This window comes from Sebastes umbrosus, chromosome 8, assembly GCF_015220745.1.
Source record: "Sebastes umbrosus isolate fSebUmb1 chromosome 8, fSebUmb1.pri, whole genome shotgun sequence".
Classification (NCBI taxonomy): Eukaryota; Metazoa; Chordata; class Actinopteri; order Perciformes; family Sebastidae; genus Sebastes; species Sebastes umbrosus.
The window spans coordinates 32958314-32982537 of record NC_051276.1 but is presented as its reverse complement, the minus strand read 5'-3'; the positions used below and the strand labels follow the sequence as shown (position 1 = coordinate 32982537).

General features: G+C 41.0%; 1 protein-coding gene across 2 annotated transcripts in view; it reads left to right on the top strand.

Annotated features, from left to right (window-relative positions):
- cfap299 (cilia and flagella associated protein 299) overlaps nucleotides 1-24224 on the top strand; it is a 90755-nt gene that overhangs the window by 59340 nt on the left and 7191 nt on the right. The window contains exons 4-5 of one of the 2 annotated variants that reach the window (XM_037776599.1): nucleotides 8873-9015; nucleotides 13690-14010. In XM_037776599.1, the coding sequence (XP_037632527.1) occupies nucleotides 8873-9015; nucleotides 13690-13906 (360 nt within the window). In that variant the 3' untranslated portion in view covers nucleotides 13907-14010. Of the gene's footprint in view, nucleotides 1-8872; nucleotides 9016-13689; nucleotides 14011-24224 lie in introns of those variants that run through there. The other variant, XM_037776598.1, reaches the window with a different exon arrangement.

Here is a 24224-nt window from a genome sequence, read left to right as displayed (position 1 = left end):
TGTTACAGCCCTTACAACCAAACGCTTTAGAAATCCTCTTTTCTTTGATGTGATGGTGAGTTATCTCAGTAACATGTTGGCACAGTGGGATGCCAGACGGTGACAGAAATGAGCAGGTTTAAAATACTGTTTGCATTGTAAACACTCAAATATCTGAAGTCCTAGTGACCAGGATGGAAACCATGAAAGCCCTATAGTCTTTATTCATGTTCGTAGATATAGACTTGTTTTAAAATTCAACTTTGATTTAGACCTTTTAGTGGATGGAAAAGCAGCAGCGTTTGCCAGGAGAGAGTGTAAGGAGGTCTGAGGAGGGTGGCTGCAGTCTATCAGCGGCCCATGTGGAGGGTTGTGATGAGAGGGTATGTTAAAGGCTGCTCAAACACATTACGGTGACTCACAGCGCCGTGCAAACAACTCACAACCCTCCAACACATTTTTACAAAGACTGAGTGCGTTCAGTTGGTGTGTTTGAGCAGGCTGCTCTCATACACTGTTTGTACTTATACCTATGAAAGGTATTGCAGTATAATTTGTATGTAATCATGTGTAGGTTAGTGACTACTGTGACCTGGTCCTACAGACTCTCTTCAGTCAGTAAGTTCTGGCTCTGGATCACATTTCCTGCAGGATGTGTAATTCGGTTAGATCCCCACGGACGCTAAACACCTCGACACACATGGTTCCTACCGTCGCATCTATTACACAAGCCGGCTGTGTGAAGTCACTTCCAAGTCAAATAAGTAATCATCCTCAGCCTACTCCTGAACCCTCCCCAAACTCTCTGATACACACACACACACATTAACACACATCCACACACACTGAGCACTGCGTCAAACATGAGCAGAACACACCGTTTGAAATGTGGCAAATATAATGTGGATTAATCGCTGTAGAAACTCAAGGAGAGTCGTGAGGAAAGTTGATATTTTAATGATCGAGGGTGATAAGACATTTAAAGAGGACATTCATCAAGATTTGTCTCCTCTGAATCGCACTATAATTAGAGAGGAAATAACTGCAGTGATGAAGTGATAAACTACAGCCGCAGCTAAAAGAAGATTTATCTGTGTGTAACAGGAAAATTGGAGGTTGAAGGAGCATTGTGCAATACGGAGAGTTGAATCACTGAACTGGAAGCAGCGAAAGAGTTACTCTGCAAAGAGAACGATGAACTGAAAGAAAAGACAGAGCGGCTAGGAAGCCAGTAGATCAGATTGTGATGAAAATGGGCAAAAAGAACACTGTTGGAAATTCATGCCAAGTCATTTAACAGTTGGTTTAAGCATTAGTCTCATTACAATTAGATTATTGTTCAGTAACATGGTCCAACACAACAGAATGTCATTTAAACAGGTTACAGGTAGCGGACACTCCTTGCTTTGTTTTATATGAAATATTATCATGACTAAATCTCCAGAGATATTTTGTAAACACCCGTTGTTTTTTTTTCAGACATAGACATCATAGCCAAAAGTCCTCTGTAGCTCTGTATCACACTAAACTCTAAGCCCGCCCACTTTTTAGCGGTCCAATCAAATGCAAATGATTTGATTTAAATCCCTCGTCTAACTGTACACCAATCAAATATTCTGTTTCACTGTGAGATACGTCACATTATAGAAGCTAAAGACGCTCCAACTTCCATTAACAAAACAATATATATATTTTTTATTGAAGTATTGTAAATAGATTAGGCGGATAGGAAGTGATGTTGTTTTTACAGGAGCTAATGGGGATCTAAATAAACAAACACACACACACACTCCACAAGGTATATCCAGAGAGGGGACGAGAGGAAAGCCTTCTAGAAAAAGGACTCCCACCTAAAAACATTCCTGTAGTACAGGCCATGTTTTCCTTACCCCAACAAATTTACACAGTTGTTAGTGATGGCCCGGGATTCCTCCTAAAGCACTGCCCACCAATAATAAACAGTATGGCAGCTGACACCGCAAGACACCGGCACAGCTCCCTGACACTGCAGGATTGTTCCCAGGGACCGGGGGGGAGGGGAGAGTCGGTGTGGGCAGAGGTGGGCTGGAGGATGGGGGAGGAGGCGGCCATGGGGGCCGGCACACAGGTTGGTGGTCGGTGTGTGTGTTTATGTGTGTTGGGGGGTTTTCTACACAGCTCTTTTAAAACAAAAGACACCAGGGTTGTCAAATGTTATATTTTTGTCTGACCTCGAGCAGCTGTACGAGAACCTAAAATATAAAAAAATTTTAATTAAGAACTATTAAATCAAAGAATACAAGTATAAATCTGAACTCATTTTACTTGCTGCTAAGGACACATTTCACAACACAGTCTCACTGCAGTTTGTGAAATAGTCACCAAATTGAATCTATTTGATTCGTGTACATAGACACGGATTTCCCTTTTTTTCCGTGACACTAAGCACAACTTTCAAATACGTATTTTTCGTGCGTTTTCCTACGAATGTCCAGCAACACGTGACACACAATTTCTGCTCCAGTCTTTTCAAAATAAAACTACTTAGTTAGGCTTAGGAATAGATCAACTTGGTTAGGTTTAGGCAACAAATTACTTAGTTTAGGAAAAGATTGCGGTTTGGGTTTAAATAACACTGGAAGTAGCGTAACTTAAGTACGGAAGTTCTGGACAAATGAATCAACTTTGACTTGTGTCTTCACACAGGACACAAACAGCCGTCTCCCGGGCGAAAGTCCCGTGTTTTTTGACCAACCCATCCACTCCAACCTCCTCGCTACTCGGCGTTTGCCGCTCTTTATACTTCCCGGTTCACAATGTATGTGCTGACCATCGTGATAACAATATGAAATTCATATCTATGTACATGAATCAATTAAGGCTGTCAATCTTTTAAAATATTTAATCGTGATTAAGCACAAATTAATCACACATTTTTTATCAGTTCAAAATGTACCTTAAAGGGAGATTTGTCAAGTATTTAATACTCTTATCAACATGGGAGTGGACAAATATGCTGCTTTATGCAAATGTATGTATATATTATCAATTAACAACACAAAACAATGACAGATATTGTCCAGAAACCCTCACAGGTACTGCATTTAGCATAAAACAATATGCTCCAATCATAACATGGCAAACTGCAGCCCAACAGGCAACAACAGCTGTCAGTGTGTCAGTGTGCTGACTTGACTATGACTTGCCCCAAACTGCATGTGATTATCATAAAGTGGGCATGTCTGTAAAGGGGAGACTCGTGGGTACCCATAGAACCCATTTACATTCACATATCTGGAGGTCAGAGGTCAAGGGATCCCTTTGAAAATGGTCATGACAGTTTTTCCTCACCAAAATTTAGCGTAAGTTTGGAGCGTTATTTAACCTCCTGCATGACAAGCTAGTATGACATGGTTGGTACCGATGGATTCTTTAGGTTTTCTAGCTTCATAAGGTACCAGTATCTTCACTTTAACTTTAAAACATTTAATTTCATGACTATTTCACAAACTGATGTTTGACTCGGCTGCTTGTTACCAAAACGGCATAGAGCTTCAGTAACCAGTCCTGGTGGAAGTTGGCTCTGGTTAGCTGTCTTTAGCCATTTCACACTCTTTCTGTGTCACACAAACAAACACCTACAGTCACACACACACATTCAGACCACAGGATGTCAGGTGGTCCGGCCATTGTGTCCCCACCTGTAGGACATTGTCGAAGCACAAAGGAGGGAGCACAGTACGTGTCAGCCTGCTGTCAGCTTCTGTTTGACTTGAATTTGTAAATCCCTCTCTTTCAGCCGTGGGGCTTTGAAAGATTAGCCAAAGGTTTTGCGGGGTAATTCACATCTGTGTGGGTTTTACTTATTGTCAAGAGGCAGGGGGATCCCTCCGCCGTTTTCACAGGCCACAATAATTACGATTGTCAACACTGTTCAAGTTTCACTGTTTGTTTCTGAGCACATAAACATGTTCATAGTGGATTTTTTTGGAGGGCGGGGTACCCACGAGGATTTGAGATGCTTTGTTGTGTTTATTAACTGCACGGATTGTGGATTCATCTACTGTTCTTAACCGGTTTATGTAACCTTCATCTTAAGGTCACCGGTGTTTTTCTACCAGCCAGCTGAAATTTCAACTGTGTACACGTAAAGTTTCAAAGAGGAGCAAACTGAATATTGAGTATCACAAAGAGTCTGTACCTGAGACCTCTGCAGCGCTCAGCTTCTCAGGCACATAACCAGCCTGATGTTTGCCATAAAGCGGGGCCTCTCGCTCGCTGCCCTGTGAGGTCACAGCACCTGTTCGTGGTAATTGCTGGCAGGTGACGTAAGGCCTCCACTTGTTTTCCATGGTGTAAGGTGGAGGGTCCCCCGGCTCCCTCCGACATCCAGGCTGGAAACTCATGTTGGTTGTTTGCAGCAAATAAGCGAGTCGGACTCTCTCCCCCGGTTCCCTGAGAGTGAAATGAACTTTGGCTTACCTGTCAAAGGACATTTAGGAGAACATAAACGTAATTTTTATTTATGTTTAAGGTATAAGGTTGTCCACCCTGATTTTATGTTCCCATGTTGTTTCCTGACGAACACAGCTCAGAGAACTCTTCCAGGAACTATAAAGAAAAATGGAGCAAAAATGTTAACAGCATGGTTCAATGCAAGTTGAATCTGACTTTTGTGTTTGATGTTCATTTGCTTATCATTTATGATAGCTTAGTACTAGGGTTGGGCCATAGGATGATATACACTGACAATATAGACATTTGGGCTGCTTTGCGGCAACATTAGATTTTGCACTAGTGTGATGAAATGTTGATTTGTTCTGTATTTAATTTGCCGCATTGCAATTGAATTTCCAAACAATTTACTAATCAGAAACCATCAATGCCTTATTGGACATCAAAGACTATCCTTATTATGTAACATATACTGCAGATGATCGTTATTATCTGACTTTCACAGAGATTTTTTTATTTTTATTCTTTTTTTATTCTACTTTTCATACTCCTTTTTAATATCCTAAATAAATACTGGTAAGTACCATGACTTCTTTAAACTGTAAGGTGTAAAATTCGAAATTCAGAGCATATCTATGATTGAGGGATTGTATCCATACGGCTCTCAACCATAGACTGTATAGAAAAAGTGGTGGTTGTCTCCGTGACGTCACCCATTGGTTTGTGGACTGCTGTTTTAAAGCCTCGAGTTCGGCATTTTAGCCGTCGCCAACCAGAAGTGACATGAGAGGTTGGAGCTAAGTACAACCAAACGCTGAATAAGACATTTTTAGGCGACCTAAATGTTACAATTAACTTTCATGAAGTGAAAACACACTGTGAAAGCATTAAAGTTGTAAGACGAAAAACGAACAACTCCCAGACTGGACAACGCCGTGGTAGCGACCTGTCAATCACAAGGTAGCCCCGCCCTAAATCATCCCCTGCTTTATGGTCTATCTGACTCTAAATGGGACCATAATTTACTAAATGAACATCATGCTGTATTGAAGAAGACTTGAAACTAGTGATTGAGACCATAAACTCATGTTTACAACGTTTACTGAGGTAATAAATCAAGTTCAGAAGTAGGCTCATTTTCTCACAGACTTCTATACAATCAGATTTCTTTTTGCAACCAGAGGAGTCGCCCCCTGCTGGCTGTTAGAAAGAATGCAAGTTTAAGGCACTGTACATTCGGCCAGACCAGCTACATAAACAAAGCACAGAGAATCTCGGATTACAACACACACACATATATAAATATAACTTTTAAAGTAGCCCTATTATGCTTTTATGCTTTTTCCCTTTCCTTTAGTGTGTTATATAGTTCTTTGTGCATGTAAAAGGTCTGCAAAGTTATATAGCCCAAAGGGAGTTACTCCCCCTCACAGAAACACTGCTCAAAGTAACTGCACTGCGTTTTTTGAACATTAAAGCATGTAAACATGTTCTAGAAACCCCAAATATAAGTATGCATCTGAAAATGAGCATTTAATACAGAAATATGATCAGATTTAAAATGTTTAACTTGTCTGTGTTCTCACTTTTATTTTTGTGGTACACAGCAGCGACATATTACAAGTGTAATCTTGTTTTTTAGCAAATGTGGGCAGCAGAGAACCAACGTTTAAGTTAAAATGCTGCACTTTATGAAGAGAAGCATAACAAGCAGCCAATCAGAAGCCTGTTATATATAAATCCATTATTTTATCTTCATATAATTGGCTCACATTTGGAAAGGATACATTATAAAATGAAAACAGCCCAGGACCAAAGACTGTACTGAAGTAAGATGTTGTTGTACTCATTTAACAAACTGAACTTTAACTGATATTTTTGTCGTCACTAGCCAAATGTTACTCGCCTCCTTGGCCTTTGCCGGGTCCACCTGATGATGTGTTTTCAAGGCTGGCTGCAGCAGGACAGAAGCCAGTAGATAGGGTATCTGGCCCAGGCCTCCAGCCAGCTGTGAACCTGATAGCATCTGTTTTAAACGTTTGAGAGACAGAGAGAAAGGAGCCCTCTTTTCTTCTGAGCTCTGGAGCGCTAGTTATCTCACGCCTTTTTAGTAAAGGGATCCACAGATGGCCCGTGTCCTGACAGTTATACAAATGTGATATCACTAGCCGAGGTGCTCCGCTTTGGATCCTCTTACTGTGTTACTGTAGGCCCACAAGTGGGACTCATTCATGCTCAGAGTAAACAAGACAAGTCAGAGACAAAAAGAGTCTGAAGAAAGAAGGAAAAGCTTCTTTTTATCTTTGTGAAGGCAGACAAAACAACCCCTTCACACCTGAGTGTGTCCTCTGTTCGGAGTTCTTCCCACCCATTGTCATCACGTGTTATCTAAACCATCAAATCGACATGAAAAGATCATTTCATGTTCTGCCGTTACCTGAGGCGGTTTGGACAACTTGCCTTTCATTTGCTTTGTCTGAATCCGGTGACAAAGCCATTCGTCATCCTATGTTTTTTTTTTCTCCAGGTTATGTCTGGTTTGGGCTCACTTCAAAGACCCGGTCTCTGATGAGCAGACGGGAATCCAAGCCTTTTTTCTTCTTACTCATAGAGTTCTAATCACAAATCAGTGTTTGCATTATAGAGAGCCAACCTGTCGCCCTCACATCCAGTAGTTCCTTTTTCTTTTAGGTCTTAACCTCTAAGCTACAGGGGCTCCCCGGTAGCTATGTTTTAACAATCTTTCTGACAAGATTTGATTTGGCTGTTCATATTCTGAGCCTTTTTGCCAATAAAATTTAATTTGTTTGTAGCATTCAACAAGATATTACCATGAGTCTTGGGTCTGAGTGTCAATAGAGCGCTACAGGGATGACGTATTTTTGTAGGCCAACCCGGAAGTTAAAATTGCATCCCTTGACAAAAACCCAATGGGATTTTTCCATTGTGTTTTGGATTATTGCAGAAAATAAACTCTGTGGCAAACAAACGTTTATGATACTTACACGTTTTGTTCCGTAATATAATCTTCACAAGTGAACACCGCTTTTATGATTTTTGAAGTGTGAATGCAGTCACCAGAAGTAAAAAAGCTAACTATAAAGACTATAAATGAACTACACCATGGTCGCATGAGCGCGAGTACACACAACGAGGCTGTAAAGGCGGGCGAGTCGGCGTGATGACGCCTTTTTTGAGACATATAAAAGCTTCAAAATTCAAGAGTGGGATATTTACTGACGTATTTTATATCGTAGAACAACATTTTTAAATCTCAATCTTCAGCTTGTGTTAACCACAGACCTTATTTCAGGCATCTAACTAAAAACCCATTGACTTCCAGACGAGGGAACAACAAGTGCTAAAATGCTAACTCATCTCTGGGTTTTAAGACTCATTCCTGTAGCTCTCTATAGTCTAATACTTAAGACTCACTCTCAGGTCTGAACATCTGGTACATCATAGTCATTACAACATAAACATTACTTTTTGGAAGTGTTAACTGTCAAGTGTAATTGGTGGACCATCATGCTGCTCCCAGTGATGTGTTCTCTCTGAATGATTGGTCTATCAAAATGTTAATGATTAAATAGGTAGTCGGCTTGTGGGAAATGGTGTTCAATAAAACAAACCAAAAAAATATCGGTTTGAAGAAACACCATCTGCATGTAGATGGTGCGGCTTGGACACATCATCAGAGTCACATCACATCATCATCCGGTGTTTTTTGACCCACCCATCCACCCCAACCTCTTCCCTACATGGCGTTTGTCATTCTTTATATTTCCTGGTTCATGATTACGTGGATTACGTACAAATTGATTTTGTGGGATATATACGAATTACAGTGCATTATTTTGCTACGAACGGTCAATTTATTTGTCAATTTATTTTTGTATAACCCAAAAAACAGTGTACTGCTCTAGTCAAGACAAGTCAATTTGATTAACATATACCAAAATCACACCTGTCATCATCTTTTTAAGCCCCCTTTTTTGTCTAACTGGACTTTCCCCCTTATTTTTACCCAAAAAGGTCCCTAATTATTCACACAACTTGCAGTACAGTATAACGTTTTAACTCCACATTTCATGTCATTTCAAGCTCCATTCTTGCCCGGGACTGTAGGTGTGCTGGAACGGAACTGAGACTCTAGTTACTGTAAGTCGAAGGACTCAGCTGGAGTCCCACGCACCTATCTGAGCAGGATATTCTGTAGACGGCCCACCTCGGCGAGCTCGGGCCATCGCGCAGGACGACATTAGTTGGAGTCGTTTCTGATTTGAACCGTATAACATGAGCCTTTGTATTTCAAAGTGGGAGGATTTGTAACGGATCCCCTCTATCTGTCCACTTTTAACAAGTGACATTGGCCTTCCTGGCTTTTACTTCAGGAGAGGCTTGATGGCCATGATTATTTACACAGAGGGTTTCCTTCTTTTTCTCTCTTTTTTTACAGTCGGTCATTTTCATAAGGGATCATAATACTCTTGGACAGGAAGTATCTGGCTATATAGACTACGCCCACAGACTCAAGACCCACGATTTTGAACCATATTTCAGCGGAAAGAAGAGGCTCATGCCAGGACGCTCGGATTTATGGTAAGTCTCCTTCCATTGTAACATGTCCACCTTGGTTGGGGAGGCCTTGACTCGAGTGGGATTTGACAAGATTTGAAGGGTAAGGAAATCTTATTATGCGGGATTAAAGACTCAGGTTGACGTGAGAGACCAATATAGGCTTGGAAGGAGCTGTGCAAAGGGCCGGTATAGTCAGCATGTACAGCAGCAGCCCTCGTGGCCTCAGCATAGACGTGGAATAAATATACACATCTAAAGTAAAGCTGAGTGGAACTGCCAAAGTGCTGAACCTGTCCGAACAAGACAGACATGAAGGATTAAAGCGGGCTTACACAATGAGATTGTGATCGTCTTTTAATGTGCTGTAAATTTGTCATCACAGATAAATGTAGTAGATTTAATGGCAATGGGGATTAGATAGATTGATAGATAAATAGATCAGCTAATTGATTTACTTTTAGAAGCCCTGAAAACGTATTTAGTTCATCGACTTCTGATGTCGGGGTCCTCTACGAACACACTATGTGCCAGGCTTGTGATTTCACATCTTTGAACTGAATTGTGTTTTTCTCCACGCTCTTCTTGCTGATTTGGTGAAATGTTTTAGATCACTTTAAAGTCAATATCTTTGAATTTTTTGATTGTTAGTCGAACAAAAGAAGCCCTTTTAAAATGTCACCTGGGTTTCAAGGAAATGTTTCACTATTCTCTGATATTTTATAGGCCAAAGGGTTGATTGAGGAAGTCATTGGTGGGTTAATCGATTATGAAAATAATTGTTTTTTGCAGCACTAGTCAGGTGTTTCCATGCAGAGATAGAGTGACAGCTGTTGCCAGTGTGAATCACTTCTGATGAAGCAATTTATACCTAATTACAAGTCAATTGATAATGAAAAATATATTGGTTAGAGCAGTTTAAAGCCACTAGAAATAGTAGAAATAGAAAATTCATGAATGTTGTAGTGTCTAAAATACAATGCATATTAGGGCCATTATATTTAAGAAAATTAAAAAAGAATTAAATTATATATATAATAAGTAATATTCCGAGAAAAAACTTAGAATTTCCGATATGAAAGCCGTAAATTTACGGGAAAGAATCTTGAAATTAAAGTGGCAAATTCACAAGAGAAAAACTCACATATTTGTAAATTTGCATAAATTTATGACTTAATAATCTTGCAATTCCTTGTAAATTTGCCACTTTAATTGACTAATCGATTGTGCGAATGGCACTGATGGATGTAATTTGAGGTTCAGTACATAAAGTATCGTGGCTAAATGTGCCAGGTTTAAAGCACCTGCAAATTTGGGTTTTAAAATTTAAAGCAACGACGTGTAGATTTGTTACATGATTACAGCATTTTCTTAAATTATTCCAATAGTATGAGTGTTTTTTTAGGACAACGGCATATTAAGGCCATTGCAGGTAAAAAAATATATAATTAAGGAGCTGGGGGAGGGGGAGAAAAAAACTCTGAATTTCTGAGATTAAAGTCATAAATTTACGAGTAAGAAACTTTGATATTCTCTGAGATTAAAGTGACAAATATATGAGAAAAAAAATTACAAATTTGTAAATTTATGACTTTATAATCTCGCAAATTTGTGAGTTGTTTTTTTTAAAATTTGCCACTTTAATTTTTCTTTTTTAACTACAATGGCCCTATCATACTAAAAAGACATTGGAATACTTTTTAAAAAATGCTGTAATCTCATAAATTCTACACATAGCTGCTTTAAGTTTAAAACCCAAGTGATTCAGGTGCTTTAAACCTGGCACATTTAGCAACGATACATCATGTACTGTATGTCGAACATCTACCTGCATCTGTGCCAATCACACATTTTAGGCCAAGCCACAAGTGAACTGCTGACCTTACAGGTGAAAGCTAAAATCTGGTCTTTCTTTGTAATTCGTTGTCTATCAGGAGAGATGTGTACACAGAGAGCTGTCAGCAAATTACCGGAGCCAAAACCATTCCCACATTCCACATGCTCGTGCATAGTAACATATTACCAACATTTCAGATACGTGCGAAAAATCCCATGAGGACAAACACGACTAGACAAGGGGAGTAATGAGAGTGTGTGTTACATGGTTATTTTCAGAGTTCAGCCAAATGACATGCACCCTGTGTAACCTCACTGACACTGGGCAGATCACGGACAGAGTCTAAAGGTAAACCAGGCCTTCGTCCCTGATCTGGACCTTCTTAGTTTTGACCGTCATTCCTGCTGTTAAGGACGTGAACTTCTACTCCTCAGCTTGAATCAGAGCCAAATCACGAGTTACTCTTTACAGCAGAGGCCATTGGGGCGAACATTACGATCACAGAGGTTGTAAACAAATCCCCAGCGTGACCATAATATCCGAGTATTTGGAAGTGAAAATGATACAGAGCGTACCTGAAATGACCGTTATCATTTTTCATGGCATTGTAAAAGTGCTCGCCGGAGCCACTACAGTAAGGTCACAGCTGAACCACGAGGTACAGTAGCTCACTTGAAGCTCTGAAAACCATACCATTGGTATTTCAGTGGAGAGTTTGCACAATCATTTCTAACGTTCAGCTTTGTTTTCACTTCCAGATACGTTGTTTAAGTCAGTGTGTCCCAAACTCTTCCTCATCAAGGACCCCTAAACCGACACAACTTAGACCACGGACCCACATTTGATAAGATTTATGCTTTTTGATGTTTTATTACATGAAGTGTATGAAACCCATGACCAAAATAGTCATATTTGATGTCACTGGGTTACTTATGGATGGAATTATAGTGGAAATAAATTATTCCCCTTTTTGCTGGGGACCCCCTGGAACCTCCTCAAGGACCCCTGGGGGTCCCCGGTCCCCAATTTGAAAACCAGTGGTTTAGGTATGATGGTTAAACTGGCGGTTTATGTAGAGACTGTCTGAATGGCTCACTGTTGTTGGAACAATGGCAAAAACTAGAAAAGTAAGACTGAAGATTTTTTCCTAAAGATTTACTGCATACTGCCATTATTCACGTTCTTAAATAATGACACACATACAAAGTCCTGTCATTCAACATTTGCATTGTCACAAGAAAAACATCCATATTTCACTAATGATTGCAAACATTTTGAGAATATAACAGTGTTCTCTAGTTTTATAAGCCAATAATTAAAGTCGAGATAAAATGCATTTTGAACCCTTTTAGATCCCCTCCCCGGTCATATTGTCCACACATTTAACAATATATGCAAAAATTCTTCTTTGTGTTTTTATTAGGGCGGTGTAGTGGGCTCAGTTTTAAAGCTATACTGAAGTAGTGGTAGTACTGGTATTATATGAAGCTAGAAAACCTAAGAAATCCATCGGTACCAACTATGTCATACTAGCTTGATGATAAAGGAGGTTAAATAACGCTTCAAACTAACGCTAAATTTTGGCGAGGAAAAACCATCATGGCCATTTTCAAAGGGGTCCCTTGACCTCTGACCTCCAGATATGTGAATGTAAATGGGTTCTATTGGTAGCCACGAGTCTCCTCTTTACAGACATGCCCACTTTATGATAATCACATGCAGTTTGGGGCAAGTCATAGTCAAGTCAGCACACTGACACACTGACAGCTGTTGTTGCCTGTTGGGCTGCAGTTTGTCATGTTATGATTTGAGCATATTGTTTTATGCTAAATGCAGTACCTGTGAGGGTTTCTGGACAATATCTGTCATTGTTTTGTGTTGTTAATTGATTTCCAATAATAAATATATACATACATTTGCATAAAGCAGCATATTTGTCCACTCCCATGTTGATAAGAGGATTAAATACTTGACAAATCTCCCTTTAAGGTACATCCATCTATCAATCAATCTGCAACTTTTAGCGACAAGGGAGGTGTGTGCTGCTGTAGCTTTGTGTTAAATGCAAAGGACTTGATTTAAATCCTTCTTGTAATTGTATACTGCTCAAATATTCTGTTTCACTACGTCACATTAGAGACGCCAAAGCTTCTTTATCATCCGTTTCACTGGCACTTTAAAGGATATCACAGGGATCCTCAGTTTTCTAAGCGCAACATCCGTGTTAAGTGCGATATAGAAAAAGTGTTTTTGCTCCAGCAGTTGAAGGGACAACAAGAATGCCAGTCTGTGTTTTATTTTTGGAAGTGGTTTTCCTTTTCATTGAAACCAACGTGTCAGACATGCGAAGCTTTGTTGTTTTATTTATCCATTTCTCACCATGAGCTCTGACACACAACCTCGGCTCGTGGCCTTGAACCCGGCCTCGTCTCTGCCGAGTGGAAGCCCTAACAAGCTGTAGGTGTGAGTCATTGGGCGAGCATGCCTGGAGGTGCAGCCTACTACTCCCTAATGATGCTTTTATGAGGCTTCCCCCCCCTACACGGGTCTCCCTGCCCTCCCTCCATCTCACCTCCCTCTCTCTGTCTCTTCTTTCACACACTAAACATCACATTTACACATCTCTCTGTCTTTTTATTCTCTACTTTTCTAACCTCGCGTTCCATGCTTTGCTACCTCTCCCCCTCTCTCTCCCCTCCTCTGTCACCCCCCTCCTGCTTTTTTTTTTCATCTCTGTCGGGAACAATAACACCCAGTGTGGTTGCCGCTAAGAGGGAGCAGATGCTGGAGCTGCTGCCCACTCAGTGCACTAAACCTCCCACCGCAGGACTCTGAATCCTGTCCCTCCTCCTCCTCCACAGCCACAAAGAACACAGAGCGGCGACACCAGCGCCAGCTCCGGCCTCCACCTCCCACCTCCAGCAAGGAAGGGTGGATAGGTTCACGTACACAGTCTGCAACGTCTCGAGGAAAAAAGCAAAAAAAAAAGCAGTAGCAGAGTATCTCCCTGGAGCGAAGTATGTGAATTTAAAAGACAGGAAGAAGAAAAATGAATGGAGGAAAATATCGATAATGTAAAATTTAAACAGCAGTACTTACCGTAACTGGTTTGAAAGTCCTTTGCAAAAATAATGAGACAAACTGGATGTTAAAGACTAAACATATCAAGCCTTTTCCTTCAATTCATCCCTTTTTTAAGTTCTACATTTTTTAACAGCACAAAGTTATGTGCAGAAGATCTTTTCAACTTTCTCCCTCCTTTCTTCCCTCCGTTATTTCCTACCTCAACCTTCTGCTCCAACTTAAAATACGTGTACTTATTAATCATATGAAAATGCAGTTTGCAGCAATTTTACGTCCATTGCAAATTACTTTTGTCATTAATGGACCTCTGTGTTTGGTCGTCTCGTCTGCTCTTATATTTTTAAAATACATATTTTCAGTTTCCTTATACGTTCTCCGTCACCTCCAGGATCTTTGCATCGACTCTATGGGAGCAGCAAGGAGCCAAAATCAGTTGAACGCTGGACTTGATTTATTTTAGCAGGCACACTGGGTGGGTGGGACATATAAACATCATTTGTAAAGGCATATGTTGTAAGCCTCTGACCTCCTGGGAAACCTGGTTAAAGTAAATCAAGCACAGCATTTTCCTTGTTGCATCTGTAGAAAGTTTACGTCTAAGTAGGCGTTAAGTTAATATCACAAAACCACATAACAAGAGAAGCAAAATTGGTGATAATATTAATACACTTTCTGTGAAAAACGTTTGTAATATTAAAGTTTCTGTATGATATTCAGAGTATTAATATAGTAGAAAACAGCTATTGTCTATGTAAAGATATAGTAGAGTAATGTCTACCTGAGCAGAGAATGAAGTCGCCCTCAGTCTGAGTGTGTTGTAATCAGAGCTCCTCTGTGTTTTGTTGACTTCGCCGGGCCGGCTGTGAGTGCTTTTAGTTTATAGTTGTGCATGGGAGTGTGCCCCACTAGCTAGCTCATGGCTTGCCGCTCTGCACTGCTCTCATTGACGATTTTCAATTATTTTTAGAGTGCTCAAGCATACCTACATTTCATCTCAACACCCCTGAAAGATAATTCTCAAACCCTCTGCGATCCCGGCCGACATTACTGTCTTTAAGAGGTTGTAGCGGGCTCAGTTTTAGAGCTAGAGTTTGATTGGCATGGCAATTTTCAAAGGGGTCTCCTTGACCTCTCACCTCAAGAGATAAAGACATTTCTACCTTAACTTGCAGAAAATGCAGAAATTGGTGCATAAAAATTCACCAGAATGCAGAAAATGAAGTGCTCACCATGTTGAGAGCCGTGCGGAGGCAATAGAAATGCTCCCAATCTCACATTTAGCACCTTTAAGTGGTGATAATTGACACAAATTTGAAAAATTACAAAGGTATGAATGACTGTAGCTTTATTACCTCCGTCAAGGAGGTTGTGTTTTTGGTTCAGTTTGTTTATCTGTTTGTCAGCAGGATTACTACTGGTCTGATTTTCATGAAACTTGGTGAAAAGATGTAGCATGGACCAAGGAAGGACACATTACATTTGAATCACAGGGCGGATACACGCATTATTTTCACTTATGGTAACAGCCTTGGCGAAGGTTTGCGCTCTCTGAGTGCCCTTCTAGTTAGACTATGGAACCGCTTTGCAGCCCGGTCTCACCAAATGGCGCACGAATGACACTGTTATTTACAAGTCATTTTGTGTGCAATAACAACGCTATTGTTGCTTTTGGCGTGTCATTTTACGCCATGTAGTCTGTTCGGACTACAATGCTACCGTGCCTTTATACAGGCGTGTAATATTCACGCCTCGGCGAGGCAAAACGTGACACTGACACACTACTGTATCCTCTGGACAGGCGGGTCTATTATATCGGGTTGTTTCATATCAGTATTCCTACATATGTGTATGTAGGAATACTTATATGTTACTTTTGGTTTCACACGGGACACGAACAGCGGTCTCTTGGGTGAAAGTCGCAATGTTTTTACTATTCCATGGCAACAAAATGGCATTGAATTAGGTGCAAAGAGCCTAAAATGCATCCTCATGTCACACCAATTGTCCTTAAAATGCTGTTGCTATTTATACATCTTCCCATGAAATCGGGTTGGCTTCTCAGAGACAATAGCTTTCAGACACACATGTGAATCTGGTCTGTTTTAGTTCCTGTATCTTCAGGGCAAACTGAGTGAAGCCTTTAAATACATTTAACCAAAATCTGACACAGATACTGCACATGTGGGGTAAAGAAACTGTTTAAAATATACACTATCGCATGTTTACAGGTTAAATCTTCATTGTCTCTCCATTACTTTTTACTCTGAGCTTTCAGCGCAGGCACACACACACACACACACACACACACACACATGAATATACACACACTAAAGTCCTGACCCTCATCTAATTATCCCACAGATCTGCAGCTCCGTGCACCCAGCTTCCTGCCACTCCAGATGTGCCTACAGCATCTCTGATGTCTATTTAATGTTCCCCCAGCAAAGTGACCATCTGTTTATGCACTCTGGCTGTTCCCCTCCTTCCTCTCTCTCTATCTCTCTCTCTCTCCCTCTCTGGTCGCTGTGTTTGGTCGACTTTTAAGAGGCTGAACAACATCTGACATGTATGGTAGTCCTAATTGATTCTTTTCCTCTTTAAATTGGTGCAGTCTGTTACACTACAAAACAAATACTTCTGAAGTCAGCAATACGATATAAATAATTTATTATTCATAGAATCGTTCAAATTCAAACAGCTTTTTTTGAAATGCTGGATCATATAAAGTTTCCTCGCTCTGCCCTGCGTGCGTTTGGCGACAGCCTGAAAGATTGAAGTTGAAGGATCTACTCGGTGGAAACACAGCGCATGCCTCCTCCGAAGCCAAAACCATATTGCCTCCGCGCTCAGCCTCTGCAATGCACCTGTGTGTCTGGCTTCATTTTCCGCTGTGAAAATATTTGCACTGCTGTCCTATTTTATTAACTTTTAATACAAAAGAGAAACTGTTCCAGCTCCGAAGGTGATTTGGCGGCTCGGCCTGAAAGCATTGTGTCCGAGGGGGGGGGGATATCGCATCGTAGTAGAGTCTGCCAGCTTGATAAATATTTGCTGGTAAGCCGGAACATTCCGCGTCACGTGTGTTGATCTTCACACATGGCGCACACATACTTCATTGGCTGGATCCTCGGGGTTAAATCCAGTCAGGCTGTTTGTTCTCAAGGCTGATACTGTTTGGACTGTGTTTGATAGATTAACTCGTTGTTCCACCAGCAGTAGGATCACCAGAGACCTCCTGCCAAGTGTGATGGGCTGCTGGCCGTGTACTTAAGATTTAACTTGTGAAATGATGGATGTCACACATTTAAAATAGGACTGTAATATTACACAAACTCTCATCAGTGACCATAAATCTTTTTCGTTAAAGTGTTATCATACCGGACTGATGAGCATACACTGAATGATTTGAGCATGTTTCTCATACGATACGCTTCGTTGGGCTTCGTTTGCTATGCCGTGTACAGAGGGTAGCGAGGTCCGATCATGGCCCGATCAACTGCTCACGGCTTTCGGACGTTTGGATTTTGCTCGGCCGTCTCAAGCCTCTGAAATACTTTGCGCAAGGATGGTCGCACGGACATGAGCTGACGTGGAATCGTGACAAGGAAATGTTTGGATTTTTTTAATACTCTGTGAGGGTTTCTCTTTACAGCAAGCTGACATTTTTGAAGCGCCTCAAAGTTCTCCATTTTCTCCACCCGTCCTTGTAGTTAAAAAAACATTAGATGTGCTCGGACGGGCGAAAACCTGCCGCACGGAACCCCCGCAAATGGTCCGCTTATGGCTCTCGCACAGTTGAAGTCATAAGTTGATTTAGTGATTTTGTTTCTCACTACATCCGTGCGAAGTGGCAAACAGAGCGTCTGAAACTGCCATGGTGACAAAACACGTCATGTGGACGGAAAATATGGAGGTCAGGTTGGGCGAGCTGTGGCGACGGCATACTCTTTGATGTTTCCTCCTCCTATCACGACCGATATGAACGAGAGAAACGCTGGCAGACGTTGCCTTCTTAGCATAATTGTGAAGCACGCTGGTGTAAAGTCTTTTATACACCGGCGTTGTTTTTTTCCGTGCAAATTAATGAATACTAGAACGTGAATATTATGCGGTGAAGAAGCAGCATAATTTTTTTCTGCACAATATTGATTTTTCTGAGCTTTTGCAGAATAAAGGTATCAACCAATCACATTGTGCCAAACAGGTTGAGTTGCGCCTATATTTATGAAACAACACAGAGGCTCCGTAGTCCAAACCAAGATGACAAACTTTATTACTCCTTTCAACCTTGACAAAGCCAGCGCAGACCAGATCCACTTCTTGTGTTCTTACCTTTCACAATAAAAGCCCTAGATATATAATATTCACAGGTGAATATTTCATATTTTTGTGTTGTTTATTTGTCACGCCCCCGGTGTGTAACGGCCTTAACGTACAGACTTCCGCAAGCAATTATCAACAGCCAGAACGGTCCACAGAAGCCCATAGGACGTTTTATTTTCTATTTCACAGTGTGAGCACACAGATGGTGGCTTGACGATCGGACCGTACAGTGTGAGCACATAAATCGAGAGCTTTGGCTTCACACCGCAGACAATTTACTCCTACAGTATGAGTTGGAATTAAGCAATAACATTTCTAAAATTGGACAGCAGCTTTAGTGAGCATTAGTGAGAATAGGAGTGAAGGTATTGGGCCAGTCGCTTGTATTTTTCTAGGCCCTTTTTACAAACAGAGGTTGACCCCTGACCTCCCTCAGACAAGGCGCTATTAGCCTCTTGAGCTCCAGTCAAATGGAATATGGGATAACACCCAGTTGTGTCACCGCGTTATGTAATGGCTCTGGCTTATGTGTGTGTGTGTGTGTGTGTGTGTGTAGATCTGATGGAAGGCCTGATGGACAACTTCAGGTTTCTTCATTTGTCCGACCAACAGTCTTTAATCCAAAGGTTTTCAGTTTACAATGATTTGAAATAAACAAGTAGCAAACCCTCACATTTTTTATCTGTTCAAAATGTACCTTAAAAGAAGATTTGTCAAGTATTTAATACTCTTATCAACATGGGAGTGGGCAAATATGCTGCTTTATGCAAATGTATGTATATATTTATTATTGGAAATCAATCAACAACACAAAACAATGACAGATATTGTCCAGAAACCCTCACAGGTACTGCATTTAGCATATAAAATATGCTCAAATCATAACAGCTGTCAGTGTGTCAGTGTGCTGACTTGATTATGACTTGCCCCAAACTGCATGCGATTATCATACAGTTGGCATGTCTGTAAAGGGGAGACTCGTGGGTACCCATAGAACCCATTTACATTCACATATCTGGAGGTCAGAGGTCAAGGGACCCTTTCGAAAATGGCCATGACAGTTTTTCCTCACCAAAATATAGCATAAGTGTGGAGCGCTATTTAACCTCCTTCTCAACAAGCTAGTATGACATGATTGGTACCGATGGATAGTGTTTGCAATGCAAATGTTGTTTTTACAGTCTGATTTCTGCATTAATTATTCATTTTAATCTGATAGTCAAGGAAATGTTTGTATTATTTTCTACTTGAACCTGATTTCCCCCCATTTTTTCATATCAGTCTTTTTTGACAAACAACAAAAGGGACAAAACGTGAACTCAAAAGCACTGAAGTACCCAATTTTCACAAGCCGCTTGTATTTTAATTCCCAGATGAAACCCAAAAATAATGAGAAAACAAAGGTGTGTGTTGGTGGGTGGTTAGATGTAGGGTTTGTTAATGGGGTTGCCAACTGGACGCGGCCCATCTGTGATTTGTCGTTGAATCAGACCCATGACACCCCCAGAAGGCTTAACAGTAAATTCAACTCGTTACACTCTGCCTCTCAACGCTGAAGAGGCCTTTAGTGATTTACACTGGAAACATTAACTTCAGAAACACTTACTGGACTTGTATTCTTCAGCCACTACAGAAAAAAAACAGCTGAACGAATACACATGCAAGGTATTTGCTCTTTTATGATATATATCATCCAGCGCAGAGAGTCCAGCTCCTCCGAGCCCTATAATGAGACTGTTGACATTACCCTGGAAAATGACCGCCTGGAGATAACAATAGAGCTAAGCACGGTAACTATGGAAAGTGAAAGGACACAGTGCACGTGTCGAACAGCCATGGTTAAATGCATAGGGAACCAGGAGAGCACCGTCATTGTTTCCACCAAATCCAGGTTCTCACACTTTTACTGGTCCATGTGTCTGGGTGTGGTGCCATCCAGCTGCCGGAGCTTTCTTTGTGACCAAATGTGCACCGACCGTGCAGTTAGTTGCCCCGGTGACAGTTCATATGGGACAGTGAGGGAGGTGGGTCCAATAAACACATCCAAGTAACGTATGAACAAAATTCTCGGCATTGCTTCAAAACTGTTTTTTTTTCTTACACTTTCGTCAGTCTTTTTCATGTTCAGTGCTAAAATATCTCACATCTGTCCCGTTTCTCTTGCAAAAGTAAGCGGTTCACCATGGAATAAAAGTGGTCCACCAAAAAAATGTTAATTGTCGTATGGCATTTCGGTATAAATAGTCGCTGAAACGCTGTCGGATCTAATTTACAAAGAGAAGAAGTATGCATGTGTCTGAAAGCAAGTCTCAGACAATATAATTTTCCTCTGAGTTTTAGGGGAAAAACCTCAATTTGTATTTCATAATTGGGGCATTGCAGCAGTCTATTCTGAACCTGCTCTACTCAGCTCTGTTGGCATCTTGAAAAAGAATGCCAGACCTCTCGTCCTATCATACCTTATAATTTTATGCATCAGTGTATTTCCCCACACAGTTCAGGCTGTTCGGAGGCGTCCAGTGCATGTGTTTAACTCGAGAGGAAGATTACTCCGGAAGCTGGAAGGACACGGTCGACGGATATCTGAGAAATCAGATGGCGTCACGTGTTCAGAAGTTCGTTGAATCACAATATAGTAGAGCCTGCTGGAAGTGGACAATATGGAAAAAATCATCTAACACGGTTTATGTGTTTCTCTACCATACTGATTTTAAGATTGTTTGAGCCAAGTACAAGTCAAGTCATTTGAACCAAGTCCAAGTCAAGTTTCAAGTCCATGGCAAGTCTCAAGTCCAAAGCAAATCTAAGTCAAAGTCAATCAAGACAATGCTAAGTCACAAGTCAAGTCATTGGAGGCAAGTCTAAGTCCAGTATCAAGTTGAAGTCAATCGAGTCCAAGGAAAGTTCTAAGTAATTCGAGACAAGTCTTAGTCAAGTCTCAAGTCATTTGAAACGAATCTAAGTCAATTTCCAAATTGACGTCAATCAAGACAAGTCCAAAGCAAGTTTCAAGTAAATCGAAACAAGTCTTTCTCAAGTTTTGAGTCATTGGAAACAAGTGCAAGTCAAGTCTCAAGTTGAAGTCAATCAAATCAAGTCCAAGGAATGTTTCAAGTAATTCCTGACAAGTCTTTGCCAAATCTCAAGTCATTTGAAACAAGTCCAAGTCAATTCCCAAGTTAAATCCATCAAGACAGGTCCAAGTCAAATCTTGAGTTGAAGTCAATCACAACCAGGCCCAGGAAAGTTTCAAGTAATTCAAGACACGTCTTTGTCGAGTCTCAGGTCATTTGAAACAAGTCCAAGTAAAAGTCCCAAGTTGAAATCCTTTGAGACAAGTATTTGTCAAGTCTCAAATCATTGGAGACAGGTCCAAATCAAGTCTCAAGTTGAAGTCAATCAAGACAAGTCCAAGGAAAGTTTCAAGGAATTATTTGTCAAGTCTCAGGTAATTTGAAACAAGTCCAAGTTAAAGTCCTTTGAGATAAGCCCAAGTCAAGTCTCAACTGCTCACAAGTGTTTCAGAGAAGTTATCAAGTCATTTGAGACAAGTCCAAGTCATGTATCAAGTTTAAATCAACCAAGGTAAGTTTCAAGTAATTTGAGACAATTAGTCAACTTTCATGTCATTTGAAACAAATCCAAGTCAAGTCCCAAGTTAAAGTCCACCGAGACAAGCCCAAGTCAAGTCTCAAGTAATTTGAGACAAGTCTGAATTTAGTGTGAAGTTAAAGGGTTCTCAAGGGTTTCAGAGAAAGTATCAAGACATTCGAGACGAGTCCAAGTCGTCCAAGAACATTTTCAATTAATCAAGACTCTTAGTCAAGTCTCAAGGCTGTTGAAACTAGTCCAAGTCAATTTCCAAGTTAAAGTCCATCAAGAAAAGTCCAAGTCAAAACAAGTACAGGTCAAGTTTAGAGTTAAGGTCAATCGAGTCAATTTTCAAGTGTTTCAGAGAAGGCATCAAGACATTCGAGACAGTCCAAGTCAAGCCTCAAGTCTGTCATTTGATCAAGTTAAAGTCCATCGAGACAAGTCCTAGCCCCAAGTCTGTCAGAGCAAGTATGAAGTGTCTCAAGTCTCAAGTGCTTGATTGCAAGTCCAAGTCGAGTCACAAGTCTTTATAAGCAAATTACTAGTCAAAATGTAAGTCTTTTAGGTCTACAAATAGACTGAATCTTTCTCCCAAAAGTTGGATCTGGGTCTCTGTGCCAAGATCTTGAGTCTCGGTGCGAGCCTCCAGAGGCTCACATGGAGATCAATCCTTTCCACTTACTTTGAATAACTGTCTTAGGGAATATGACAAGTGATCAATCCAGGAAAACCATGTTGCCAGGATACCAGCAGTGAAGTCAGTCACTCTCCCTATTGGCTGGAATAGCTGGCCCTTTTCATAGCTATTCAAAAACGGACCATTCTGCAAAAATATGTATTTACATTTCCCAAAATTGCATGGGGGTCTGTGGGTTTTGGAAAGGCCACATGGGTAAGTTTTTATATTGCTTGTACTATATGTTTGCTTGTAATTTGTAGCAGGCATGCTTAATATGTTGCAGTCAGTACATATTTTTATGGCTCGAATGCAAATGGGTATTTGCAAACGGGTTTTATGTGCCACGAGAGATTACCTCTGAAACACATCCTGCAGAAAACATCTTGAAACCGGCCAAACAGCCAGAATATTTCAAAGATTGCAGAGGCCTCCCAATGTAAATGTAAACATTTTGAGATGTATTTTACATAGTGCAGGTCATTAATACTTTATACCTGCTGTTCGTCATGTATTGGCTCCAGTAAAGCATCACAGCAAGGGGAATATAACCTGCAGCATGCTGGCACCTCTCCATTGTGTTCTGGTCCCATATTTACAACTTGCTGCTGCAGCTTCGGCCCACTCAGCCCCCCCAACATAACGTGCCTCTTCCCAGATTTACACTGAGCCTCCTCCCCGAGGTCCAACTTTGTTCTTGGACCACAAACTGCTGCTGGGGAGCAGCCGAGGCCCGCTAGAGCAACCTTCAGCGCCTCAGAGTGTGACATGTGGAGTCGTGTTACTATGATATGAACAGCCAGCCAGACCGGTCTCGCCAAATGGTGTATGGCGTAATGAATGACACGGCAATTTGTGAGTCGTTTTGCGTTCAATAACAACGCTGTTCTTGCTTCACGCCGTGTAGTCTTTACTGACTGCAGTGTAAACACATCCATGTAAATATGCTATGCTCAGAGCTAGTGACGTAGTATAAAAAGTGAGAAAGACTGATTTTGGCGGGTGGAAGGAGAGGTGGAGTTATTTTGAAGTTACTTCATTGATGTTTGTGACGTGTTTTCCTCACTTGTGTTACATTGTTTATGTACGTATTTACTTTAAGACCAACCATGATGTTTTTCCTAAACCTAATGCCAAATTCACACCAGGCAGCGGCGAAGTGCGGCTCGCCGTAATAATTAAATTTTTCTGCGTCCGGGAGGCGTATTCATATCTTTCAGACGGGAATATAATCTTTGTAACATAGGTCAACATGTCACACGAGTCCCAGGATCAGTTTACTAATTGGCTGCGGGTACTCTCTGGCCCCAACTCGCCAACTTTCAGTTTGGCCGCACTTCGTCGCAGAATCAAACGACCGCAACATAGACAATGCACGGCAGCTCGCCGCAGGTCGCACTTTGCTGCTGCTCTGGTGTGAATTCAGTGTAACTAAGGCCCTGTCTATATGTATACAGATATTTTTTTAAACGGATATCTTCCTCTACATTTCAGCCTCTCGTCCACACGCAAACAGAGTTTTGAGTCACAAAATTGCATATTTTTGAAAACACCTTCTAATGTGCAGATTTTTAAAAACTCTGGTTACTTTGAATCTGTGTGGACATGTAAAACGGAGCGTTTGGGAAACGATGATGCCCTCTCCTCATTTTGTGCATGCCCAATTGTTGCTTTGTGTAATGAGCATGCGCCAGAAACAATGACAAAGATGGCGGACTA